General features: G+C 50.2%; 7 protein-coding genes across 7 annotated transcripts; 4 read left to right on the forward strand and 3 right to left on the reverse strand.

Moving 5' to 3' along the window:
* Nucleotides 1-443: 443 nt before the first annotated feature.
* Nucleotides 444-2,075, reverse strand: M436DRAFT_66927 (uncharacterized protein; the record flags this gene model as incomplete). Its single annotated transcript, XM_013568482.1, has 3 exons — nt 444-1,494; nt 1,544-1,675; nt 1,729-2,075. 3 exons carry the CDS (start codon nt 2,073-2,075, stop codon nt 444-446), a joined length of 1,530 nt encoding a protein of 509 aa, XP_013423936.1.
* A 1,487-nt stretch (nt 2,076-3,562) lies between these two features.
* M436DRAFT_55506 (kinase-like protein) lies at nt 3,563-4,906 on the forward strand (the record flags this gene model as incomplete). The annotated part of the gene is made up of 4 exons (XM_013568456.1): nt 3,563-4,064; nt 4,115-4,410; nt 4,473-4,635; nt 4,695-4,906. 4 exons carry the CDS (start codon nt 3,563-3,565, stop codon nt 4,904-4,906), a joined length of 1,173 nt encoding a protein of 390 aa, XP_013423910.1.
* A 3,985-nt stretch (nt 4,907-8,891) lies between these two features.
* On the forward strand, nt 8,892-10,043 carry M436DRAFT_55196 (purine nucleoside permease; the record flags this gene model as incomplete). The annotated part of the gene is made up of 2 exons (XM_013568388.1): nt 8,892-8,963; nt 9,018-10,043. The coding sequence occupies 2 exons, from the start codon at nt 8,892-8,894 to the stop codon at nt 10,041-10,043; spliced, it is 1,098 nt and encodes a 365-aa protein (XP_013423842.1).
* Nucleotides 10,044-10,672: 629 nt separating this feature from the next.
* On the forward strand, nt 10,673-12,211 carry M436DRAFT_55234 (MFS general substrate transporter; the record flags this gene model as incomplete). The annotated part of the gene is made up of 5 exons (XM_013568398.1): nt 10,673-10,778; nt 10,843-11,072; nt 11,128-11,254; nt 11,319-11,694; nt 11,752-12,211. The coding sequence occupies 5 exons, from the start codon at nt 10,673-10,675 to the stop codon at nt 12,209-12,211; spliced, it is 1,299 nt and encodes a 432-aa protein (XP_013423852.1).
* A 620-nt stretch (nt 12,212-12,831) lies between these two features.
* M436DRAFT_85137 (uncharacterized protein) lies at nt 12,832-14,277 on the forward strand (the record flags this gene model as incomplete). Its single annotated transcript, XM_013568515.1, has 2 exons — nt 12,832-13,414; nt 14,036-14,277. 2 exons carry the CDS (start codon nt 12,832-12,834, stop codon nt 14,275-14,277), a joined length of 825 nt encoding a protein of 274 aa, XP_013423969.1.
* An 86-nt stretch (nt 14,278-14,363) lies between these two features.
* M436DRAFT_16703 (uncharacterized protein) lies at nt 14,364-15,548 on the reverse strand (the record flags this gene model as incomplete). The annotated part of the gene is made up of 1 exon (XM_013568358.1): nt 14,364-15,548. A coding segment is annotated over one exon (1,185 nt), but the record flags the coding sequence as incomplete, so codon positions are not given.
* Nucleotides 15,549-15,846: 298 nt separating this feature from the next.
* M436DRAFT_55546 (alpha/beta-hydrolase) lies at nt 15,847-17,172 on the reverse strand (the record flags this gene model as incomplete). The annotated part of the gene is made up of 3 exons (XM_013568469.1): nt 15,847-16,547; nt 16,600-16,800; nt 16,854-17,172. 3 exons carry the CDS (start codon nt 17,170-17,172, stop codon nt 15,847-15,849), a joined length of 1,221 nt encoding a protein of 406 aa, XP_013423923.1.
* Nucleotides 17,173-17,366: the final 194 nt, after the last annotated feature.

Below are 17,366 nucleotides of genomic sequence, written 5' to 3' on the forward strand. Positions count from 1 at the left end.
AGGTGGAAAGCTAGAAGACTGCACAATATTCCCTAGAGGATAAACAGTGTCCATCGAGACGCGGCAATCTCTCGGCTCTCCTCGGATGCTTTGTTGCCGTGAGACTTCTGTGCTTGTTTTAAACAAAAGGAAGAAATAGACGGTCCGAACATTTGCTTTTGGGAGTTGGTCTCAAGAAGCTGATCACGAAATCTTTGCGCTTTGAGACTGGCCTGCACTGAGAGAGGCACTGAGGAGAATTTCTCGCTCGAGTTCACAAAGAAATCATGCATTGAGAATATCTCACAGCATCATCATGGTACTGTTGAAGAGGAGCAGAATCGTGACCGAAGTATCACGTGTCAAAAGACTTGTCAGATTCGCAAAAGAAGAAAAATCAACGAAAAACTTCTCCTGCATCACTGCACCACCACCATAACCACTATTACCGCTGTGACACAACCTCAAACAGCCTTAGCATCAACACCTCTATCCTGACAATACTTCTCAACCTCCTTTGCCAACTTTGTCTTCTGATCCACCGTATTGTCCATGATATCCTTGATCAACTCGAACTCCTTCTTGGTCAAGGATCCCTCGGCACCGCCACCGTTCCAGACACCCTCGGCGAGAATAGCCCACAGGCCAGAGCCCTTGCAAACATCTTCCATCAGTTGCATGACTGCGGCAAGCTGGTTGGGCAACCAGGTGATGATGGGAGACCCGCCAGTCGCCACGGGGTGAGAAGTACGCTTGATGATGTACTCGCGAGTGAACTGCCAATGTCTCCAACGGAAACTGCGGATGTGGTCTAGGACGCGGAGGTAGAGAACTACAGCGCCCAAGTCGCCGGAGTGGGTGAGGTAGTCACGGACGCCGACATCAGCGGCTTTTTCGCGGATCGAAGTGAGGAACTCGCGATGAGGCTTGGGTCTGTATTGTCTGAATTCGCGCAAGATCTGAGTAAGAGGGTTCTCAGGCATGGGGATCTCGCAAAGGTGGTCGAGCAGAGGAATAATGCTATCGTTGGCGCCAGACTCGCCGCGGAAGAATTGAGGCTTTTCTTCGTATTGACCCTCGTAGATGACACCGTCAGGGAACATGGATTGATTGGTGATACCGTAGATGAAGGTGCGGTAGGTCATGTAATCTTTGGGCAAAGAGTTGGCCCACATCTTCTCCATGTTGGCTTCAATGACGGTCATGGCTTGAAGGATCGATGTGAGGCCGACTTTGGCGTCTGCAATGGCGTGTTCGTCTTTCTGCTCGGTGCGAGCGGCAGAGACGGCTTCGACGACAGCAGCGGAACCTTCGATCAGCTTGCCGGTTTGAGCGACCATGTGGATGTGAGTGAGGATGAAGCCTGCTTCAGAGGACTTCGGGTCGAGGCCCTTCACGAAAGCACGGATCAGGCGGAGGTTAGCGTAGTCGTCGTGACCCTTGGAGGGGTCGACAAGGTAGTAGTTGTACAAAGCATAGGATGCAGCGTATGACATGAAGGCAGGGATGTCGAGGCTATATTCTGTTAGCATGAAGAACGTTGTGAGATATAAGAGCAACTTACATCTCGGCACACTTGACAAGAGGCCCAGCGATACACTTAGGAAGGACCTGACGACCAAGTCCATATCCGTCATTAGGATTGTTGCTGTACACCTTCCAGCAGGGTTCAAGCAGGTAAGACGAAGCAACAAAGCTATGGATATCAGTCAACACCATCTCTACTCATAGCAACGAAGCTTCACTCACGAGTAGTCGCGGAAAGCGGCAGTAATAGCAGGCATGTCAACCTCGCCAGTGCCAGCGATGACAAGGTTATCGATCTCGGAAGTGAGGTCAGGCAGGGCTCCAGAGTCGATAAGAGGACCAAGCTTAAAGGTAGCAAGCAAGCCAGCAGTACCATCCTCCTTAAGGATGGGCATGTCATCGAGGATGTCACTCAATGCGTCAAAGGCTGCAGGAAGTCTGCGGAGAGGCAGCTGAGTGGGAAGATAGCCATTCTGAGCTGTAATGAGGAAAGGGTCGGAGCCAACAGGCAGCTCAGAGGGACCATGAGGGATAGCAAGAGAAGTCGGCTGAGGAATAATGCCGGGCATGATTGGTAGCGGAAAAATTGCAGGAATTCAGGCTTTGTCTTTTGAGTGATGAGAAAGGATTTTGGAAGATGTGGGCGAGGCGACGCTGTTTTATTCTTGTGGCTGGAAGTATTCCTCTTTCTTCTTACTGATAAGGATAGAGTGCGACAGAGGCCGGATGCATGCCGGCCTCAGGACCCACATACTGAAGGGTCGGTGGACGACGAGGTCGAGGTGGTGTAGAATAGCAACGAAAGGCATACATAGCGGCGTTTTCGCGACAACCTCCAATTGTCATACTGAGGAGCGTCCCGGGATACTCTTGACTTCTGACCTCCGTCGTGTGGCCTACCGTGATCATATTACCTGTTCCTAACCGTCCAGAACAGGCCGGAATCATTCCTCTCTGTTCCGGCCATGGGGTCGACGACAGGTATTTCTGGCGACGTGGGCGGTGGGCACGTGACCCTTGGCAACCTCGAGACGAAACTTTGTTGTGTGCCCTAACGTATCGCAAGCTGTGAGTAGATAAGCAGGCCGGGCAGCAACCACAGCAAAAAACTTGTCACTGCTACCCGACCCGCCTCCAAGTCAACAATCAAGCAGCCTGGTGAAGCCACCGTGCATCTCTATGGCTGTCTGGGTGGTATATCTTTCTGGACGGGATGAAGCCTGCTCGAGGCACAGCTCGACGCTGAGTGACGTTAACGCCCCCACGTGAAGTCCGTCACATCTCCTGGATGCAGTACAATCAAGCCACAGCACCGCCAACGCTGTAGAACCTCTCGTACAGCAAGATCGTGGGATCTCTTCTGGGAAGATGAAGCCTCTAGCAACAGCGTGATTGCTTGGATGCCGAAAACCAACGAAGGGCAATGCAAGAGGTTAGAGAAGACAAAAGGAAAGACGAGAGACAGACAGAAAGAGTGAAGAGAAAGAGAAGGAGGTAGACACAGTATTGGTGGAGGAGATACACTCAGTCGAGGCGCTATGCCAGAAGAAAGAGAAGCACACACAAAGAGCATGCGCAGAACACAAACGAGCGGAACGTGTAAATGGAACAGTCGCTCACTTCGCGCGGGACAGCGTGTATGTCCGGGAGAGCACGAGGCAGATCAATATGAGAGCTAAGTCAAGCTGGCTACAGCTGTGGTCCTGCACAGGTGGTCTTGTGTCCGATTGCATTAGTGAGGGCGTAAGATAACCGCAATCTCACTCGTTAATTGAGAAGTTGGCAATCTCAGGCAAGCAAGCTGCTGTACAGCGCAAGTCCGTAAAGTCTGTATATAGCGAAACCAGTCCCTTGTAGTGCTACGCGCACATCACCGCATCTTGGCGTCGGGAGTTTGTGAACCAAAGCGAGACGCCCGCGCGCCGACCCGCTTCCTTTCCTGGCGCACCTGGTGTTGAGCAACGAACCTACAATCATGTATCGTATCTTTGCACCACACCAGGTCTTTCAGCGTTGTTCGCGAAATATTGCGCGCCATCAACGAGCGACATTCACCATGATAGCTGTCAGGCTAGATCCCTTGACGCCTATCGAGGAAGAGACTCTCCTTGGCTACAAGGCAGAACGGTTTCTGCCCATCAGGACTGGCCAAGTCTTCAACGATCGATATGAAACCATTGGTAAATTGGGTTACGGATCAGCATCGACTGTGTGGTTCTGCCGCGATCTTCTTACAACCAACAAATATGCCGCCTTGAAAGTTTATGTCCACAGCTCGAAGAAACATCGCGAGCTTGCAATATATGAGCATATCAAAGCGCTGTCTTCCGATCACCATGGCCGCCACCGCATCAGGTCACTCCTCGACTCTTTCGAAATCCAAGGACCTCATGGCAGACATATCTGCCTTGTTCATGAACCACTTGGGATCAGCTTCGAAGAATTGAGAGATCTCACAGCTGACCGAGTGTTCGATGAAGACTTGATACGGCAGACATTTCGTCCCATACTGCAAGGTTTCGAGTTCTTACACGAAGAAGCCCAGGTGATCCATACAGGTAGAGTATCCATGTACGGAGTGGTACAGTGTTTGCTTACGACGCTTCAGATTTCCAACCCAACAACGTGCTTGTAGGCATTCATGATGGCTCAGTTCTTGATCAATTCGCGGCAATGGCAAATAAAAATCCTCCCCCGAAAAAAGAGCTCCCAGATCGTATAATCTATGCCTCCCAACCAATGCCGTTGACAAAAGGATTACCGTTCTTGACCGATTTCAGCGAAGCTCGATTCGGGAGCTCTATGCACACTGGCATCATCATGCCGAACGTATATCGTGCGCCAGAGGTTATCTTAGGAATGGAATGGAGTTATCCGGTCGACATCTGGAGCTTTGCAATGACTGTGAGTCCTGCATCGAAATGGTCTTACAACGTTCTGTTACGTGACTACTGACGGCTCAACAGCTCTGGGATCTTTTCCAACCAGAAAGGCTGTTCACTGCCAAGAGTTGCGATGGTCAGTACTCTGAGAGCCATCATCTTGCTCAGATGGTGGCAGTTCTAGGTAATCCCCCTCCTGAATTTCTTGCGGCTTCCAAACAATCCAGCAAATACTGGGACCAGAGCGGTGAGCTACGCATGCATTCACAATGCGCGACCCAAGCATCTTCTGATCATTCCACACAGGTAATTGGATACATGAAGTAGCCATACCGGCAATCAGCCTCGAGAGCTGCGAACGACGTCTTTCGGACGAGAACAAGAAGAACTTCCTGACGTTTATAAGGAAAATGCTCCGGTGGAAGCCTGAGGATCGTAGTGGTTGGCACGATATATTCTTTGACGAATGGCTACTCGCGGACTTGATCGAATCTGGCGAGATAGTCAGGGACGATTGAAAAAATCCTGCAAGTACAACGACCATCGTTTTCACCTCGGCCTCATTATCGCGCAAACAATTGGCGTTGTACCACAGGAAAAGGGGCTGACGCACAAGCCCAGTCACGTCTCAGAGAGTTTCTAACTCAGATCGGCTTCTGCATCCTTGCGATCACAGTCTCTTTCGATCGCTCGTGGTTGATGGTCGATATCGTCTGACGAATGAGAGTACAGTGGAGATTATTAATCGTGTCAGGCAGGACTCGCCAACAGCAGCGTTCCCGCAGAGTGTTCGGCGCATGATCAAACACTGGTACCTTAGTGGCCCGACAACGCCGGCTGGAGCTGTTCTCCAATCTCGAGATTTTGCTAAGCGCCTGAACAAGTCGCTGGTCTTTTGTTGACTATTGAGTTTCGAAGAGCACCGAAGGTTTAAAAAGCACAGTGTACCCAGTGGCCTCCCTCTCAGTCGACACAACATTTGGAAACATCCTCTATCTTTGGCAGAAGATCTCTGTACTTCCAGCAACGGACCGAGAATATCTTCTGCTGGCACACGAGCATTCAGTACTAGCGGAAAGAGGGCGTTGGAGTGGGCAGGAGCGACTAAGAACGACATCATCAACCAGAACCCAGGCAAGGACGGCGCTGGCGTTATCAAGGCCATCGAGAAACTCGAGATTGAGGCTGAGAAAAAAGTAAGTGTGTATGGCATCGATCCCATGCAGTGCAATTTTGATAATCGACGTTTCGCAGTACGGTGGTAAAGCTCAAGTCCGTCGTATTCAGTGAGTCTGGAGCGCCCATGACATCTAGCTCAAGCTGACCAGTATACCGGGGCGCGAAATTGCACAAGTCTACCAAGGATCCCAACGATACGAAAGAGGTTGTCACCATATCCGTACACACTCAGGGCGGTACTCGTCTCGAGTCGGGCCATGCGCACGAGGATGGTACCACTACAAGCCACGTCTCCCGGGCAGGCGGAAGCAAGTGAATTGAGTCTCGAGTTGACTGGGTGGAAAGGGCCAACAATTAGTCGACGAAGCTACAGGGGACGAGCAACAAAGTGCTCAGACGGTAGCTGCGAACATCTATAAGACTTGTTCCGGCAAGCGAGCCAACATCACGGGTGCCATGTCCTCTACACTTTGCTCACATCTGTGTGCTAGTCAACCGATGTGAGCAAAGTCTATTCCTTTCGCACACGCTTTTCAAGATAACATACTGCATTCGATTCGTTGACTTGCTATGCACTCCGTCATCTACCGTCCCATGTGATACATTGTTCTTATTCTCCGTACCATTCACCTATACATATCTGTGACCCCCAGTCTCCTACAGGCCTCACCTGGGATTCAAGACTAGAGATCAACGACGATCCGGATCAGAGAAGAGAAGGAGGTGGAAATGGAAAGAGAGGAGATTCAGAGGAGGAGATACCAGTCATCAAGAGCAGAACAAGATGGCGAAAAGTTGTAACTCGTCCTGATGTTATAACTTCGGGTTACGTTCCGTCTCATCTTCGAAGAGACAGGGTGATGAAGGATGGCTTCAGACCATACGCAGTGACTCTAGAGTCAGATGGAGAGAAGACGATGAGCAGATCAAGAGAGTGGCTATGCGTGCACCACTACGATCAAGAAGAGAGAATTTTCCGAAAATACGGATTCGTCGAGGAGAAAAAAGCCTGCCAAATCCCTGCATATTTGGCAGCTAGGTATCGGGAGATAATCGATGACTTAGTATGATTTGAGGTTTGGAGGACTCCAGATCTAGAGTGACACCCGAGACCGCAAAGTCTTTTGGGCTTTCGATGGACAGTGGCCTTTTGTCTGATAGCCTTGTGCATTTCCGCAGCTACTGCGTAATGCTTTCGCTGTGGAGACCAAGGCCTCACCACCGACTAGATCGTGAGCCTCGAACGCCAGCGGAAAGAACATGACCGTCTCCGCCCTCGAGTCGAGCAGGTATACTGCAGGACAGGCTTTAAAAAGGCACAGTGATTTTGAGATGAGGAATCATTCAGAGAGAGCCTGCAGGACACTGTAGCTCAATGAAGATCATCAAATTCTGGAGAACTTTGTGTATTGCTGAGCCAACGAGTCGCATCATCCTCCGAGCGAGAGCGTCCCGCTCTGAAGGTTGGAACACGGAACCGGAGTTGGGCTTGATCTAAACGAAGTCAGGCTTGATTCGCTCTGGGACCCACTCCTGCACCACGAACACCGGACGAAGTTTGCATACCTAAATGACTTGCAGACAAGCTTGCCAATCGCCCGGACGTCTCGACTTCCAGGAGCTGGACACAAGAATACACTAAGTGCGAAAGAGGGTAACACAACTGAAAACAGACCTGTTCAGCATGCGCACAGCTATGGAAGATGCACTGAGTCTTGAGTTGATTGTGCCCTGCGATATAATATGAACCTGTAATGGTCTATTTGACAAGCTCGACACCCTCTGAGATTACTTCCCTTCCATGCCTCAGTCACCAACTCCTTAACCATTTTGGTCTTGATATCAGGCAAATGGTCATGCAGAGACTTCTCGGGACAGAAATCGAGACCACTTTGCTCAAACAAGATCAGCCATCATGCTCTAGATGCACAACTCTCGAGGCAGAACACGTCTTCACATTTCGACAACACGAAATCATATTGCCTCCATACAAAGTCGGATATCCATCTGGCCCGAGACATTACCGGAAAACTGTCGTCCGGAAGGCACAGATATGGGTCTGGATCTTTGGACCGACCTCACATCGAATGTGCTGGCTCACCCTGATTCGGAGCATGCATGGCGAACGTCAAAGCAATTAGCTCCTTCATGCGCTTCTTAAAGACTCTCAAGTACGATAAAGGCTGCGATGTCACATCTCTCCTAAATGGTTGCATCATCATGGAGAAAGCAGCAAAGAGCTTTATACTTGGGGAGTCAGGTGCACACGTTGTGGCTATTCAGGATGGTCCAGTATTCACACTGCTTCTCGTTATCGCTAATTTTAGCCAGTCACTTTTAATATGACCTCCAGTACACAGACTCCTTACACAGGCGCTCATAACCAACCTTCTCAAGCTAGATGCGGCGTGTCAAGCTGCAGCTATCAACGTTTTTGCTAAGCCGGAACAACACTCATCAAATCGTCCATTGCTATCCTCAGACTGTCTCATGCCAAGCACGTACAATTTTGGGGCTGATTCTTCTAATGAGGTTCGGGTTGTTGACATCATGCGCGCGCTCCAGAGCGATGTAAAGATATGAGGTCCAGGGAACAATGAGGTGCATGTAGCTGGGATCGAGCACCTCGACATCCTCCTTGCCAGAAGACACAATAATGTCGAGACAATGAATGTGTCCTGCGAGATCCGAGTGGTCGTTGGCTCTCGACGGATGAGATGTTGTTTGCCGTAGGCATCGTGCGTTTCTGCAGCCATCACGTATCACACGTATGTGTCTAGGGCATCACAGCTGTTACCATGCTTTCAGTTGTCATTAATTTCTTGTCAAATCAAGCGCGTAAAAAGGAAAGACATGCTCCGGACTCCGGAGGTTGTTATCGAAAACTCCGGGTAACTCGGCAAGGCGATAACGCGTGTGCAGATAAGCAGCATTCATAACCAGTCATATCATCCAGTGGCGTCGAAGAATATTGACAACCTTCCGTGGATGGCAAAACTAACCTTATATTCGACATACGACACTCGGTACCGTCAAAATGCGGGAAACGACACGCGACCTAGATAACGGTGAGCCCCGATAACAGAGAAATCATACACTCAAACCTGACCAGCTGTCTCGTACATATAACATGTCTGCGCACCTGCATGCCAAGTTCCACACCTTCCATACCAAGAGTTCTAGAAGACCGGCAGGATGAAGGTCATTTCCCTTTGTATTTCGAGTCTCTTCGCTGTCAATGCTCTGGCTTCGTCCTTTGCTCGCACTTCCACTAAGCCAAAGCATCGTTCGGTATCGACCAGCCCTGTTCGTCGCAATGCATTGATGAAAAGAGATGCGTCGTCGCTCTGCTCTTCTGCGGCGCCTGTCAAGCCCAAGATCTTCATCATCAGCATGGTAGGTTTCGCTATCACGTGCACATTTAGATACAGAATGCTGACGTCTCACCAGTTTTCGTCCGAGGCCGATGTCTGGTACGAGGACACTACTCTCAACCTTTACGCAAACAATGTGACCGTGCCTGGTTTCTCGCCCCTCTTCCCAGACGCACATTGTACTGCGTCTGGAGAAGTCTGCCAGTTGACCACTGGAGAAGGAGAAATCAATGCCGCTGGTACACTCCTTGCTCTGTGGTCGTCGGGATGCTTTGATTTGACTTCCACCTACTTTATGATTGCTGGTATCTCTGGTGGAAACCCTCATCTGGTAACCACCGGATCTGTGACTTTCGCCAAGTACGCTGTACAAGTTGGCCTGCAAGAGGAATTTGACCAGTCACAAGTCCCCGCCAACGCTACATCTGGGTACTATCCCCAAGGCGCCTACTACCCCGACGAGGCCAATCCAATCGATTATCCGGGATCGCTCTATGGTACCGAAGTCTTTGAAGTCAATGAGAACCTTCTTGATCGTGCCTATTACCTCGCATCCTTGGCCACTCTCAACGACACCGATGCCGCGGCTGCATACCGCGCGACCTATGGATACTCTCCGGCCAATCAGCCTCCTAGTGTCGTCAAGTGCGACAGCGCCACCTCTGATCAGTACTGGTCCGGTTCAGTCCTGGGCAATGCCTTCAGCAACTACACCGCGCTGCTTACCAATGGCTCTGGAGTCTACTGCGGTACCCAGCAAGAAGACAACGCAACCCTCGAGTCGCTGATCCGCGGTGCCATTATTGGCAAGCTGGAATTCAGTCGCATTATCATCATGAGAACCATCAGCGACTTTGATCGTGCGCCGCCCGGCGAGACTGAGGTCTACCATCTGCTTTATGCCGAGCAGGAGGGCTTTGAGATCAGTATTCAGAACATTTACCTTGCGGGTATCGAGATTGTCAAGGATGTTTTGATGTACTGGAATGGTACATATGACAAGGGTCTGAAGCCAGGCAATTACATTGGTGATGTGTTCAACAGCCTGCCTGGACCTATCGCGCCTGATATCGGTGATGAGGCCAACTACATCAACGCTTGAAGGCATGGGAGATATCGGTAACGGAAGATAAACTCAGGTACAAGGAAAGCAACGAAGGGGTTTATCCAGAATGCTGAGCTTTGTTCCCTCCCCATGTGCCAGAGTATGCAACGCGGGTAATCGTAAAAATGCACAGTAGTTTCGGAAATCACACAGTACCCAAGAAGAAACCATGTACTCCAGACGCTCTTCGGTATCGTCGCTGATCTAGAAACCTTTGTGCCTTTCAATAGCCGGATCGATCTAACAACTCCCGTAGGAGAAGTGCGAGAGAAACCTGCGAGTTACGGACTCCGCCAGCAACTCGGCTAATCCTTCCGTTCCGCATCATGGATCACGCCCTTCTTGACATCGAACAACGACTTTTGTCCACGCCCTGATCGACATCTCCGCCTGTGCCTCGAGTGACATCTACCACTACGCCCTGCTTGACATCGCCTCCTACGCATAACCAAGTGCAGAGTTCCCCCGACCAATGCAGCCGTCTATAAAATGCACGCATCCCAGCAAAATGGGTTGGTCAATTCACCAGTCCACCTCGATTCCCTATGTCTGTGATGCACGAACAGGAAATCATAATCCGTGTGGACAAACCAGCCGGGGTCTATCGAGATATTCATGACTCAACCATGCCTGCGACAGATGCAAGCGGATCTACTTATCCTCCTCAAGATGGCGGAGAAGGAGCTTGGCTGTTCTTGCTCGGAGCATGTATAATCGAGGTCACCGCATGGGGTATGTACAGTACTATTATCACGACTTGTACCGGAAGAGTTCTCGTCTGACAACTTTGGAACAGGTTTCCCCTACTGTTATGGCGTCTTTGAGGCATACTTCAATACCCACCCACCATTCCAAGGTCAGAATCTTGTGTCAACCGGTGGAGTTCTGTCGAACGGAGTTTTGCAGCTGTCATTGCCTCCAGTCATGTACTATGTCAACAATTTCCCCAAGCACCGTATTCCAATTATGTGGCTGGGTTGTTCGATCTGTGCCTTTTCTGCCATTGGTGCAGGCTTTGCCAGAACAGTATGTAAGAATTCACATCATGCAGAGTACATTTGTGAGCTGACTTCTGCTCCAGCCATTGCAACTCATCATGACAATTGGTCTGCTTTACGGCATGGGAGCGGGCATGCTGTTCGGTCCGTCCATCCATCTGATGGCGGAATGGTTCAAGGTGAAGAAGAGTTTGGCATATGGTTTTATGTGTGTCTTTTGCACTTGAATACAGTTTTTGATGTCACTGCTGACCCTATCATAGATGCGCGGCAGGTGCAGCCGCGGGAGCAGGCTTGCCTCCAGTCTACACAGCTTGTCTGAATCGCTACGGCTACAAAGCCACTTTGATCGGCTGGGGCATCATCACATTCATCGTAACGTCTCTTGGATTGCTATGCATACGCCCTCGATTGCCTGTATCAGCTAAACCGCCGTCTCCATCGAGGAAAGACTTTGAATTTGCAAAGAAACCACTCTTTCTCATCATGCTCATCGCAACCATGATCCAAGCGGCCGCTCATTACGGACCAAGTCTTTATCTGCCTTCGTTTGGTGCCGATTTTGCACTCTCCCCTGCGGAAGCGGCTATGCTGGCAAGTCTTCTGAATCTGGCTCAGGCTATTGGACAGCCATTACAAGGATGGCTTGCGTGAGTACCTCTGGGGTTCCCACTACACGAGCTCGCTTATACTGATTCAGTACACAGTGATTGGCGCAAATCATATTACATCCCAATGCTCATCAGCACCGTTGGCGCAAGTCTTGAAGCTCTACTCATATGGGGCTTTGCTCGAAACCTCTGGTCACTGTCCGTATTCGCAGTGGCATTTGGCAGTACAGCAGGTGGTTTTGCAGTGCTGCGGCCTCGATTCGCAGCTGAGATTGTAGGCGATCAAGAAGAACAGGATAATCAGAGTTTGCTTGTTTTTGCTATCCTGACAGCAAGTCGAGGATCTGCGATCATTGGCTCTGGCTTCATCATGAAGAGCCTGGTACATGAAGGCTGGTCGACAAAAGGCTGGGGCGGTGGCCCGGCTTGGTCGAATCTTGTCATTTATACTGGCGCTATCATGTTTGCTGCGAGTTTCGGTGCCGTGGGTATGTTTGTGGGTCCTGCGAGGGGATACGGCAGAGCGAAGAAACAGACGCCGCTCGGCGACGCATAATCGGGAGTCAGCGATGTTGTTAGGGGTGGCGAGTATGCCTGAGAGGGAAGTTCGACTCCTCGCTGGCACTAGCAGTGTGAAACTAAGCTATTCGACCCTCGACCTCAGTGTAAGAAAGAACGCGTACAGCTGATGTTGTTACGATTACGAGAAAACTCCTGTGTGTAGGTAGTATCTCGAAAATTCATGTATATGCCTAATTGTCTGAGGGGAATTGCAACTACCATGGTCTCGAGCGAACAACTTGGGAGCCGCACAAGAAGCTTTGTCACAATCGCAAGATCCTTTCGGAACTATTCTGACTCTATCATTGTGATCTCACCTTCCTGTTTCCAGATGTTCGTAACGCATACAGCTGTAAAAATGCCCAGGGATCTCCGAAGAACAAATGGTTGCCACTGAGGATCAACATTTAGACATCTCTTTGAATATGTCGCTTTTCCAGAGCGTATTGTGCATTTTTATGGTGAGAATCACGCTTTCTCCCTTCTAAGAAGAAGTATGACTAGATTCTGTGCCAACGCCTGTTTCTATTCAGTTCCAATTGGCGTCCGTCACTCCCAAAACAACGTCAACTTCTCAACCTCTTCCACCACACTCATCATTGTACACCGCACACAATGTCGCATCCCGCCATCAGCGTCAACATCGCCTTGGAGCCTGCGGCTGCCACAATCGGCGCGCCTTGCTCAATCACTCTATCTGTCACCCTCTCGCACCCGACTCCAATCACAATCCACACGTGGCATACCGTGTTCAACTACGCTCGGTCCAAAGTTCGTAGGAACTTCTGGTGCATCGATCTCTCCGACAATGACAAGCCTGTTCAGCTCGAGACAGTCAAATGCGGCATGAGATCAGGCTACATCTGCCGCGAGCTGGGCGGTCTCGATGATCAGTACTTTGTGACTCTGGAACCTGGAAAGGTTGTGGAGTTCACTGCTCCGTTCATCTTGGCCCATCGGGTGGACAATAGATTGGTGGTTGGACATCGCTATCGCTTTGGGTTGAGCGAGAGAGAATGCGTGCAGTACTGGATGCATGGCACCCGCGAAGAGATCATGTTGCCTCCTGGACAGCACGCGCCGATCGAGAATGCAGGACCCGCGATCATGCTTGACGCCGGATCGCCGGTCGAGTTCGAAGTCTTGGACCCTGAGCCCCTGGAGCAAGAACCTCAACAAGTCTCCACATCGACTCAAAGTAGGTTAATGCGCGAGGCAAAGCGATCTTTTCGGGATAGTCACTGACTATTGTTTTGCAGACTAGTCACTCCATTCAGCACTACGAATGCTTTCTCAATCACGACCAGATTCACTCGATTATAACGAATCCTTTCTCAAACACCACCAGACTCACTCAGCCATAACGAGGCTCTTTTTCAACAACGGCCGAAACGACTCAGCGATAATGAAGCTCTCAAGAACGGACACGATATCGTCAAAGCTTCATTTCTCAGTTTGATTGCATGCGGAACATTCATAGGTAGTCTTTTCTCACCGGGTATTCCAAGTTTACCATCGAACGACAAAGTTTCATATCTCTCATTCGCCCGTGTCCGTGTGGAAAAATTTGTAATGCACGTGAAAGTGGAGATCCCCAATGCTTTCGAGAGATAGGTAATAAACAATCGGGATGCGATGTACTCTAAACTTCTCATCACCTGGGAGTGATCCCATCACAACTTCGCCGTGGTTTCAGTGCAGATGTGGTGATCAGTGATTTGTGTAGACAGGGATTAGCAGCACCTTGCTCTGCTGTTCAATTTAAGCTCTCCACAGCTTCAGCATTCTTCGCACGATATTCCTTGAGAACCTTCCCAAGGCAGCAGTAGATCATTGAACAACACCTCCTCATTCTCCTCATCCTCAGTCCACGGCCATGCGCTTACAGATCCTGGTGCAAGAGACGAGAAACTCAACTGCACCCCCAGCGTCTTCCGAAACACCCACTCAGCAACAATCAAAGTATCCCCCAAATGCCCAGCAGCAGGCCACGGCGCAGCAATGGTTTCAAACGGCAAGGCTTTATGCAGCGGGACCCGTAAAGCCGAAAACCGCAAATAAGCCTTCGGGACAGGCCCCTCACTTTGGAACAGTGCAAAAAGTGCAGAAGTATGTTGTTCCTGCGATAAAGCCGGCATTGAGATACCAAGGTCATGGTAGACTTCGAGGTCTGCGGCTGTTTGAGATGCGGAGGTTTCGGTGAGAGATGTCAGGATATCGAGACTGTATGCTTTTTTGAAGAGGTCGAGCCATTCGGAGTTGTTGGCTGCGGTGTTGTGATTGGTGCTTGTGGATCCGTAGGTGAGAAGTCGAGCTTCGGATTGCAGTTCTTGGTCCGACACAGGACGGTTTTGCATCACTCTTTGCTTTATCAAACGATGCAGTCCCGCAACAAGAAACTCCCATGATCTGTTCAGAGGTAAACCTCGACGCTTTGCATCGGATGCACTAAATGGAAATGGGCGTAGTCGTTCCAAGCCAATGAGAAATGGCGGCATGGCTGCATTGACTTGGGCGGAAACCGCACAATCAAGCCCTCTACATCCTTTCCACATGCTCATGTCGTAACCACTTTTGAAGTGATCTGCGATGTGTTCATTCCTCTCACTCCACACCGTAAAGCGCTGCCCGCAGAAACCACATCGGCTATTGACCCACACGGCCTCCAAAAGCCAGTGATCCATGTGAGGAAGTATATCGCACTCGTGTACAGAGCGCAGATGCTGACGAAGATGATCTTTGCGGAGGAAAATTCTAGCGTCAGGTTCCCTCGATTGACAGTATTGGTGGTTATGAGAAGCAGTGTGTTCTGAGGTGGGGAATGCAAGGCCGCAATATGCACAGATCTGTTTTCCGGTACTTGGACATTGCTGCACAGCAGAGATAGGGCAACAGATGTAGCGTTTCAGCGGCAGATGGAGGGAGATTTCGTGTCTGGTCCAGTCGTATTTTGTGGCGAATGTGTCGGTGCAGAAAGTGCATTGGAATCTCCTCTGCTGCGATGATAGAGATGCACCTTTCTCAGCAAGACTGGCGTTATCAGCTTCTGCGTCCAACCTGCCGTATACTAAGCCAGTCGTGAGTCGGGATGTAGAATTTGGCGCATCCTGGGTTGGGCGACTAGCTTGCTTCCTCCGACGATAATTCGCAAACCAAGTATTGAGTTGCCGCGCGTTCAAGCCTGTGACTTCTTGCAAGGCGACCTTCTCTACGGCATCCGGATATGGGTTAGTCTGGTGCGTATGAATCCACTCAGTCAACAATTCGGACACGGCACTGGGAAAGCGGAGCAGATGACGAGCGGTGTCGTGATGCTTGTCATTCTTGCCGACTTTTACGCAGTCTCTACACATTGTGACTAGCTTCAGCCACCGCTACTCAAGCAATTTGATGGGTATCGCTTTGAATCGTCCATTGGAAGTAAAAACAAAAGAGTAGTAGATTATTCGCATCCAGGGAGGAACGTTGGCGCTTTGTTTAGCCGCCGGCTTGGAAATTATAAGATGAAATTACGAATAACTCGCCGGAGGAAGGCGAGCTGATGGCCCGGGCGCAGGCTTCTTGCATCCCGGCGAGCCCGGAACAATTCTCATTCTCTCGAATACTCGAACCACGAGTACAGATACACTATCAATCATCATAGCCGTTCGCATCACTCAAGGCTTCTGCAGCCTCAGCACCCTTTCCAAACATGTTCTTGAGATCTCTAGCCACGTGCTCTGGCTTCTCCCAAGCAGCAAAGTGACCGCCGCTATCGTTATCGCTCTCGAAGACCACGTCTCCCATCTTCCTCACCCAAGCCTTCGGAGACGTCTCCATATCCTTCCAGTTGTACATGACACCGAGCTTGACATGTGGTACATGACCAGTAGCCACCTTCATCATCTCCATATCATCGTCGCCTGATGCATTGTGCTTCGCCTCGTAATAGATGCGTACATTGGCTGCAGGGCCAGCAGTAGAGAACCAATACATACTCACCCAAGTCAGAATCTCGTCGGCAGTCCAGGGATAATCATCGGACCAATCGTGGAGTTTCTCAAAGATCCAGGAGAGTAAAAGGACTGGAGAGTCATGGAGTCCGTAACCGATGGTTTGGGGTCGAGTGCATTGTTCGGTACTATAACCCGCGCCGTCTGAGCGGAACTTGGCTAGACGTTGCAATGATTCGTGCTCCTGCTTGGTAAACGAGGACTTGTCGTTGAGAGCAGCTGTGAGGTTGGTATCCATGGCTGGTGGGGTCATGTTGACGTGGGAAGCTTTGCATGCTTCTGGGTAAAGATGACCCATCGTTCTTGTGACCCAGAAGCCCCAGTCGCCGCCTTGAGTTGCTGCATGGAATCAATGGCATGTATGGTCTCCCAAAGTCACGACGAAGCTTACCGTACTGCTTGTAACCCAGCTTCAACATCAGCTTGTGGCAGACTTCGGCATATTGCGCAATGCCAAAGCCTCGCTTCTTGACTCCTTGCGAGAAAGCAAAGTTTGGAAGCGAAGGTGCTACGACGTTGAAAGCAGGTGCGCCATCCTTGGTGTCAGCCAGCAAAGGCAACACCTTGCTCACCTCGGTGAAGTTTCCTGGCCCTACACATCATCAGCAATTCTGTTCCTGCAATACATAGCTGAAGCATACTGACATCCGTGGCAGAACAGTAGAGGCACGGCGTTCTTGACCGAGCTCTCTTGATGGATGAAATGAATTTGCAATTCGCCAAACCCAACGACCTCAATGCCAGTGGTGCAGTTTGGTAGTTCGTTCAGCTTTGCTTCATGTTTGCGCCAGTCGTAGTCATTCTGCCAGTAAGTGATCAATCTCTTGACTTCGGGCAGAGATGCGCCGTAATCCCAGCCTGCGTCATCGAGCTCGTCAGGGAAATCGATTAGAGCGAGCTTCTGCTGCAACCGATCGATTGCTGTCTGTTGGACTGAGATATCGTAAGGTTTGATGTTGGACATTCTGCTCGAATCGTGCGATTGATAGGATTTGGATGCTTTGGATTGAGTAGGTGTGATGGGTGTTTATATGTTTCGGCTTCATGTTTGTGTCACTGAAAGCTTGTGGGAGGTGAGATGCGGGGCACTTGTCTTGGTTGCCCTTCAACTCACTCTCCATACATCATTCCTATGTATTGCTTACAAAGATTACAAAG

This window comes from Aureobasidium namibiae (genome assembly GCF_000721765.1).
Source record: "Aureobasidium namibiae CBS 147.97 unplaced genomic scaffold scaffold_19, whole genome shotgun sequence".
NCBI classification, from domain to species: domain Eukaryota; kingdom Fungi; phylum Ascomycota; class Dothideomycetes; order Dothideales; family Saccotheciaceae; genus Aureobasidium; species Aureobasidium namibiae.